This window comes from Toxorhynchites rutilus, chromosome 3 (assembly GCF_029784135.1).
Source record: "Toxorhynchites rutilus septentrionalis strain SRP chromosome 3, ASM2978413v1, whole genome shotgun sequence".
Classification (NCBI taxonomy): Eukaryota; Metazoa; Arthropoda; class Insecta; order Diptera; family Culicidae; genus Toxorhynchites; species Toxorhynchites rutilus.
The window spans coordinates 206,197,121-206,206,085 of NC_073746.1; the positions used below are offsets into that span (position 1 = coordinate 206,197,121).

Sequence of the window (8,965 nt, forward strand, 5' to 3'; positions counted from 1 at the left end):
CTTTTTCAAATAACGGTAGTTCTCCCCACGAACTGATTGCGAGCGAACGGTTTGTGAACGAACTGATTCCGAAAGAACGGTTTGCGAGTGAACTGTTTGAGAGTGAACTGATGGAGAGTGAACTGCTTGTGAACGAACTGGTTCAGAACGAACTGTTTGCGAGTGAACTGTATGGGAAAGAACTGATTGAGAGTGAACTGTTTGGGAACGAACTGTTTGAGAACGAAGTGTTTGCGGGCGAACTGTTTGCGAACGAACTAGTGCAGCTGAACTGATTTGCGCTGGACGGAATGAACAAATATAACGAGAACGCTTGTAAGGAAAATAAAACGATATTGTCATGATGAGCAAAATGCATCTAACGCAGGGTTTATTTTGTTAATGTATACTCAATTTTGTGTTAAAAATTAAATTAGATTTTCGTAGTTTTAAAAGCAAAAATATATATTTTCAATTACATGTATTCTTTCAATTCCGCCTAACATTCATATATTTCGTGATTATCAGAAAAAAAAATCTGGGGGAAGCTGGGGCGATTCATGGATAAGGTAAATATAAAATTTTATAGTGAGGGCATGTTGAAAAAAAATTTTTTTTCGTGGCTTTCAATTCATTGATTGGCCTATTGCGTTTACGTGTTATTGTGATTGTTTCCCTGAATGACCATTATGAAATATGTAATCTTACATGGAACCAGTGTGTTGTCCAAAAAGAGAATATGAAAAATTGCACATATTTTGTGATGATCAAATTATTACATAAATACCATACGTACACTATCCAATCCAACGATATCAATTAATAGCTGTCTATTGATGTTGGGTTCCAGCCAACATTCTATGTTGTTTTTAATACCGCTGAACGAAAGAACGGTTCAAAAGAACTGATTCACGTAGATGAACGGTTCACTCACTAACCGTTCATCAAAGTGAACTGTTTTGACCATCTCTAGTTGAGGAAACGTATTCCAGACGGAACAAAAATCCCACCGACTTGCATATGTTTGCAATGCCAATTTCCCCACGCTCCATGGATTTGAAGTCTGTGTTAGGTAAACACATTTGAGTCGGGACAAAAACACTCCCGACTTACATGTATTCGCAATGCCTATTTCCCCCAAGCACCTTGGTCTGTTAGGGAACACATTTCGGTGCGAACAAAAGCTCCCCCTACTTTCATGTATTCGCAATTCCAATTTCTCAAACGCTGCTTGGTTTTGAAGTAGGGGAAGTGGGGGCATACTAGTCACCCTAAGGAATATGCCCATTTCCAGCGCCCACATACCGATTTTATTCCCGTTTTTCGAAGAATATTATAGTTCAACTCATTGTTCTTCAAGATAGCAAACGGCTTCTACTATAAAAATTTAAAATAGTACACTTTTCATCATTGGAAAAAAAGGTGAAAAATCGAACTTTTTTTTTGCTTGGAGGTAAAGGGGCCACCTAGTGGGGGCAAAGTGGTCACCCGCGCATATCAAGCTAAATGGGATAAATTTATGCGTTTTTTTCGTCCAAATTTGTTCAAATCATATTTGTTATAGTAGATACATTAAGGTGACAATGAATGTATGGGAAAAAAATCGACCCTAAAATTTCAAAAAGTTACCCTATACAAAATGTTCACCACCTTGAAAAAACACCCTATGCCGAATTTCAGTTCAATCGGACTTGAGGGAGAGTGGCGCAAAGCGGTCAAAGATTGAGTTTTTTGAAAATCGAAAAATCTCCCAAGGGGGGAGTAAAGGAAATCGGGGTTTTCGATTTTTGTTTTTGATGTCAAATGTCTTAAAATTTCATGAAACGTCGAGATCTAGTTTCATCTCGAAAAAAAAAATTGTCAAAAATCGTCATTCTGGGGCTTTTTTTTCGGAGTACGAAACGAAAAGTATGGTTTTGGGTGCCAATAGAAATAGTTATCTCGATTTTTCATTCGGAACTTGCTACGAAATGTTTATTTGCACGATAATATATCCTATACAAAATATTAGCTCATTCGGACGTCATTTACTGGTGTCGCAGACGTTAAAATTTCAGTCCCAGAATTCCGATTTTTGACAATTTTTTTTTAGATGACACTAGATCTCGACGTTTCATGCAATTTTAAGACATTTGACATAAAACATATTTTTTCGAAAAACCCCATGTTGGTGCACTCACCCTACGTTGTGTTTCCTTCAGCCGTCGTACCAAGCACTTGCAGGCAGCAACCAATTTCTGAGCCAGCACCGGGGGACAGCAACGGGTCTGCAATAATTCTTCCAACAGCATACAACTCAATCCACTCACAGCGGGGCAGCAGGAATTCCACACAGGTTAGAGGCAGCGGTATTTCACAATAAAACAGCATGCAGCAGGTAAGTTTATGGTTTTTCTTCGCAGGTGAGTATCAGAGGGCAATTCACAGGTAAGTAAGCAAAGCAACTTTATCACTACATGCACATTTATTTCAGGAATTTTAAAGCGACAATTTTCTCTTCACATGCACTAAATATTATTTACGTCTTTCCTTAATGCGGGTCGAACAACTTATATGACTGCTCTAAGCAGCCGGTCGGTCGGGTAAGCTGGCTGGCCGGCTCGCGATGTGACAGCTGAGAGAAGAGAGGACTGGTCTAAAGTGCGCCCGCTAGCACCAGCCCCTGGTTATGATAGAAAAAAGGCTAATGCAGTGCAGCCAGAACCAACATACCCGCCGCCTTGAACTGTTATGTTCAACAGAAAACTAATAAACACGAAACATTATTTTTTCAACTATATAGGCTACGGATTTGTCTTAAAATCTAGGAACTTTTTATCTTAAGCTAACAAACAAAAATCCACTTATCTAGTGCTATGGGCATCAACGATGGTGCTGGAGTTTTCTTCGTCGTTCTGGGTGCCCATGGAACACGGAAGCATGCAGATCTTGACGATAGGTCGAGTGATGATACCGCCACCAGCGGTCCGTAGATCAACAACCCTCGTTAATCCATCACCTCCAGGATGGATGGCTTCGATCCGAGCAAGGGGCCATCGAATCGGTGGTTGCATCTCGTCGACTACGATGACAAGCTTTCCCGGAGTAATGTCGTTGTTGCGCATCCAACATCGGGTGTCCTTCAGCAGCTCTTGCAGATACTCCTTCTTCCAATGCATCCAGAATTGCTGCGCATGCAGTTGCAGCTGCTGGTAGTGGTCAAGTTTGTACGCAGGCAGGTGTCGCAGATCTGGGTCGGGCAGAGCAAGCAGCGATGATCCGATGAGGAAATGAGCTGGAGTCAAAGCGGCCACGTCGTTGGGGTCTTCGGTCATCGGAAGCAATGGTCGGCTGTTCATGGCTGCTTCAATTTGCGTGAGGACGGTGGCCATTTCCTCGAACGATAAGCGAGTTGTTCCCAGGGTTCGGTAGAGGTGCTTTTTCGCCACTTTGACGGCTGCCTCCCACAGGCCACCGAAATGTGGAGCTTTTGGAGGAACCATGTGCCAGGTGATACCTTCGTCGTTGCAGGTGGCAATGATTTCGTCCTGCTGGGCTCGGTCGTGGAATTTGGCGAACATCTCAGCTAGCTCGTTTCTTGCTCCTTCGAAGTTCTTCCCGTTGTCCGAATAGATGCGGGAAGGCCTTCCACGTCGGGCAATAAAGCGTCGAAGAGCAGTCAGGAAACCTTGAGTAGATAGGTCGCTGACCAACTCTAAGTGCACTGCTTTGGTCGAAAAGCACACAAAGAGGCACAGATACGCTTTTGATGACGAGGCGCGTTTGTGGATTGGGCGAAGATATACAGGACCAGCGTAGTCAACTCCCGTGATGCTGAACGGACGGCTTGGAACGACTCGATGGAAAGGCAGCTGTCCTAGTTGCTGCTGAGCCGGTACTGGGTTGAGACGCGTATATCGGAAGCAGTTCCGAACCACACTGTGGACGAGCCTTCGACCTCTGGGTGGCCAATACTCCTCGCGAATGGCAGTCAACAGAAAGCGCCCGCCGCCGTGAAGCAGTTTGCGATGGAAGTGTTCAGCGATTAGGTGGGTGAACGGATGGTTGGTAGGGATTAGGGCAGGATGTTTAGCTTGGTAGGGCATAAGAGCAAATTCAAGACGTCCTCCCACTCTCAAGACTCCCTCTGGATCGAAGAATGGAGTCATTTTACGGATGTGCGACTGTTTTGAAACGGGCTTCCCCTCCTTCAGCTGCTTTATTTCGGCGGAATAGCCATCTTCCTGGGCCAATCGGGTCAGATATGCTTTGGTCTTATTGATCTCCTCTACGGTGAGCAGGTGTGAAGTGGGAACAGCTGAGTGTGAAGGTTGTGTGCGGACTTTCGATCGGGTGTTTCTGACGAAGCGCATACAGTATCCGACGATATGAAGCAAGCGACTATAGGAGGACCAGCGAGAGAACCACGGATTGATTGTTGATGACGCTTGAGTGACCGCCACGATGGTTTTCACCTCTTCCTTTGGAACACCCGGAGGAATCGAAATTGGCCAGCTTTGAGATGGCTGAGATAACCAATCGGGGCCACGACTCCACAAGTCGCTGTTCAGGAAGTCTTCGACCGTCATTCCTCGAGAGACCAAGTCGGCAGGGTTGTCAACTCCACGAACATGCTTCCATTCGCAGCCTTGTGTGTACTGCTGTATTTCAGCCACTCGGTTTGCCACGTATGTAGGCCAGACGTTTGGAGGTGACCGCAACCAATGCAGTGTCACTGAGGAATCCGACCAGAAGTAAGAAGCGGAAACCTTGATGTCAATGGCATTCTTGATGCGAGAGTGTAGATGAGCGGCCATCACAGCCGCACACAGTTCCAAGCGGGCGATTGTGATTCGTTTCAGCGGCGCTACACGGGACTTCGAAGCTAGAAGCTGGATTCTTACTCGCCCTTGTCTGTCTTCGCATCGGGCGTAGGTGCAGGCACCATATGCGGACTGGGATGCATCAGCGAAAGTATGCATCTGAACGACGGAATCGGAAAGAAGGGCGTATCTATCTACACGATGTTCGGAGATCTTCAATAGCTCCTGTTGATAAGATTCCCATTTCGAACGGAGGGGTTCTGGTACCGGGTCATCCCAGTCGCAGGAAAGCAGCCATAATTCCTGGATAACGATTTTAGCACGAACGACCACCGGGGCGATGAGTCCAAGAGGATCGAAAAGCCTGGCTGTATCGGACAGAATGGACCGCTTGGTTGGAACTGCATCGCTGAACTGCATCTTGGAATCAAAACGGAGAAAATCGCCTTCAGGTTCCCAAATGATCCCAAGCGCTTTGATGGATTCCTCAGGAGTGAACTGAAGGGCGGATTGTGTCCCAACTTGCTCGTTGCTGAGACCTTGCAACACCTCAAGACGGTTAGAGGCCCACTTCCGCAACTCGAAACCACCCTTCGGTAGTAGCTCGTCGAGCTCGGTACGCAGACGGATCGCTTCTTCAATAGATTGGGCACCACCAATGAAGTCGTCCGCGTAGAAGTTCTTCTTGAGCGCTGGACCGCCAATCGGATACGCTGCGCCTTCGTCTTCCGCTAGCTGCTGCAGTGTGCGTGTGGCCAGGTAGGAAGATGGAGCCAAGCCGTACGTCACGGTTAGCAACTCGTATACTTGAATTGGTGTTTTCCCGGAAAATCGCCACAGGATGCGCTGGAACCTGACGTCATCGGGGTGTACGAGTATTTGCCGGTACATTTTGGCAATGTCGGCAACGAGAGCGATGGGGAAGGTACGGAATCGAAGAATAATATCCAGAAGATCGTCCTGCACCACGGGACCCACGCAAAGAGCTTCATTAAGCGAGAAGCCGGTGGAAGTTTTCGCTGAGCCGTTAAACACGACCCGAACCTTGGTCGTCGTACTTTCCTCCTTAACTACGGGGTGGTGGGGCAGGTAGTACGCAGGAGCATCATCATCGTCAGCTTCGACCAACCGCATGTGGCCGAGAGAGATATACTCCTTGATAAACTTGCGATATTCTTCTTTCAAATGTGGATCCCGTTCCAGTCGCTTTTCCAAGTGTTCGAATTGTCGCTGGGCATTGTTTCGGGATTCACCAATCATGACTTCAAAGTCGGGTTTGCGGGGATAACGCACGATGTAGCGTCCTTCTTCATTTCGGGAGACAGTAGACTGATACAGGGTCTCGCATCTTCGCTCCTCTACAGAATATGTATCGGTGTTGGTCAGCTCCTCTGTTCGCCAGAATCTCTCCAAACATTCCTCCAGAGAAACCATGGAAATCTCAACTTCACTACACGAGGCGGTTGGCATCGATGCCTGCGTGGATGGGCCAGCATACGAAGTACCGGCCACGATCCATCCGAAGACGCTATTGACTAGAAGTGGGACGTTTCTGTCAAGCTGGATGCGTTCGTTGCTGGGGAAGAAGGAGTAGAAGTGCCTGGCGCCTAGAACCATATCTATTGGTTGGCTCTCGTTGAACGAAGGATCAGCCATGAAGAGATCCTCCGGAATTTTCCATCCTGCAGTGGAAATGCTTTGCGACGGAAGATCGGCGGTCACTTTATCCATCACGAGCAAATTCACACCACAAGAAAAGTTGCCCTTCCTGGATTGCACCTGAGCGAAGACGGATTCAGTGATCGATTTCGAAAGCTGACCTGCCCCTTGGACCGTTACATTTGCAGACTGTCGACGTAGTCGTAGAATCCTCGCCATCCGATCTGTGATGAGGTTTGGTTGCGATGCACTGTCCAGGAGAGCGCGAGCGAGATATTCCGAACCGTGGGAACCGATGACCTTCACGACAACGGTGAGCAGAAAGACGTTCTTACGGGGCTGTTGTAGAGCAGTACTGACCTCGACAGGTGGAGCATTTTCGGCAGCAGCGACTATAGATTGCGTAGAAGGTTCGATCGTAGGTGATGGAGTGGAAGATGACCCTGACGAGACTGCTGTTGAACCAGAAGAAGCATTTTGGCTACTGGCTTTTCGTGAATCAGTTTCATGGAGAAAAGTGTGATGCCGTCGATTACATTTGCGACAGTTGAGAGTGGAGGAACAATTGCGAACGAAGTGTCCACTGCTCAAACAGTTGTGGCATAGCCGTTTGGAAGTCACCAACTTATGTCGATCTCTCATCGGAAGGCTTTGAATCTTAGAACACCTCGCGATGAAGTGCGCTTCGCCGCAAGCACTGCACTTACCCCCAGAGCTGGTAGTCGATGCGCAAGAAGTGAGGCGAAACTGGGAATGAGAGTGATTTCTCTTCGACGAATGAGAATGACCACTTGAAGACTCGGCGGTATGGTGATTCACCGAAATGGATTCCAGCACTCGGGTTCTCCTCTGCAGGAAATCGATGAGACAGGCGTAGTCCGGGTTCTCCACTGTTGACGCGTGGTCCTCCCAAGCCTTCAGTGAGTCGTCGTGCAGTCGCGTGCACAGAAGATGCTCCAAGATGGCGCTCCAGGAATCGGTTGGTTCCCCCAGCTGCTGCAGAATCTTCGTATGCCGCTCGAAGTCATCCACCAGGCTATGCAACGTCGCAGCGGACTCCTTCTTCATGCGAGGGATGTCGAAGAGCGCCTGCAGGTGTCTCTTCTTCAGCAAATAGTCGTTAGAGTAGCGGCTCTCCAAAGTCCTCCAAGCCAAAGCGTAGTTGACGGAACTGATTCCGATGGATTCTATCAGCTGAGCAGCTTCACCCTTGACAGCTGCTCGTAGATAGTGGAACTTCTGAATATCCGGCAACTCCGGATTCGAGTGAATGAGCGCCATGAAAGTGTCGTGGAATGCAAGCCATTGCATATAATCACCGTCGAATTCGGGCAAAGAGGTCGTAGGCAACTTGATACCAGAGAGAGTGGAGGAACTACGAATGGGAGGAGGGCTGTGGTCTTGAATAACGGGAAGCGGAGGTAATTTTGCAAGGAGACTAGCTTTAATTTCAAACAGCCGAGATTCAAACTGCTCACGAACACATGCATGCTCTGCCCTACCTTCATCCGTAGTTTCGTTGTCCTCGAGCTGCGCCTGCACAGCTTCGAGCCCATTCCAGATGCCGTCGAGGTATTGAAGACGCACTGAAACCTGCGCTTGGTCCCGTTCTGCAACATATCCTTCGATGAAAGCTTCTGCCCGACCCAGCGATGTAAGCAGCGTCTCACGCCGGGATAGCATCTGCGCCGCCGTCCGCGTTTCTGCCATCTTCCGCAGAGGCTTGATGGATCAGCAATGGATGCTCTCCGGATGACCTGATCCAAGGCAAAATGTGCCTTGCGCCCTATAAATCGAGCCTTGTATTTTTATTCAGCCAACCGGAACTCGATGCAGTACGGTCCGTACTAAGAATCGTCACACTAGTCCGTCGAAATGGTCACAGAGGGTAGCGAAGGGAGCTCGAATCCACCGCAGGGGTAGCGGGAAAGGTAACTCGTCCTACAGAGCAGCGAGTATCGTCACGGACACCGTCAATCCAACGAACTCGGCGATGTACTGCCACGAGGGGGCAGCTACAAGGAAATAGGTCCAATGCTGCAGTGCGTATCGCCAGATTTGCTGCACTGCAACAGGTCTACCGAAAACCACGGCGCGTAGTGCCACAGCACGAAAAATCCTCGATGGGGATCGTCACAGCACGTGTTGAAGGGAATTTCCAGATGAATACAAAGTGGCTAGGGACGCCACAGTGCACAATGCTCCAATTGTGTTCGGTGATCGAAGCAGCAAAATGGCGCTCTAGGCCAGAAACAATGCCACCGTCCAGTTTCAATGGCAAATTGTTAACCACGAACAAGCGAAGTCGATCAGTGCATGAAAATGAAAAAAATGGTATCTAAAGGGCACCTGCGATACTCGCAAAATCTTATCGGACAGGTCATTACCTTGTGCCCGATAAATCGAGCCTTGTATTGTTACAAGCAGCAAACGGGAACAATAAACTCCTCTGTTGAATGCCGTCAATGCTAGCTTTAAAGATGGCGGCGCCCTGGTTCCAACAGCGCTCAGCACGTGGTTCGGAC

The 8,965-nt window shown here is 48.0% G+C and overlaps 1 protein-coding gene across 1 annotated transcript; it reads right to left on the reverse strand.

Annotated features, from left to right (window-relative positions):
- Window positions 1-2,822: 2,822 nt before the first annotated feature.
- On the reverse strand, window positions 2,823-8,150 carry LOC129773877 (uncharacterized). Its single transcript, XM_055777538.1, has one exon. It carries the CDS (start codon window positions 8,148-8,150, stop codon window positions 2,823-2,825), a length of 5,328 nt encoding a protein of 1,775 aa, XP_055633513.1.
- Between the last annotated feature and the right edge of the window lie 815 nt (window positions 8,151-8,965).

Excerpts from the sequence above, each read along its gene's own strand:
- LOC129773877 (XM_055777538.1), bottom strand. The coding sequence starts at position 8,150 with ATGGCAGAAACGCGGACGGCGGCGCAGATGCTATCCCGGCGTGAGACG.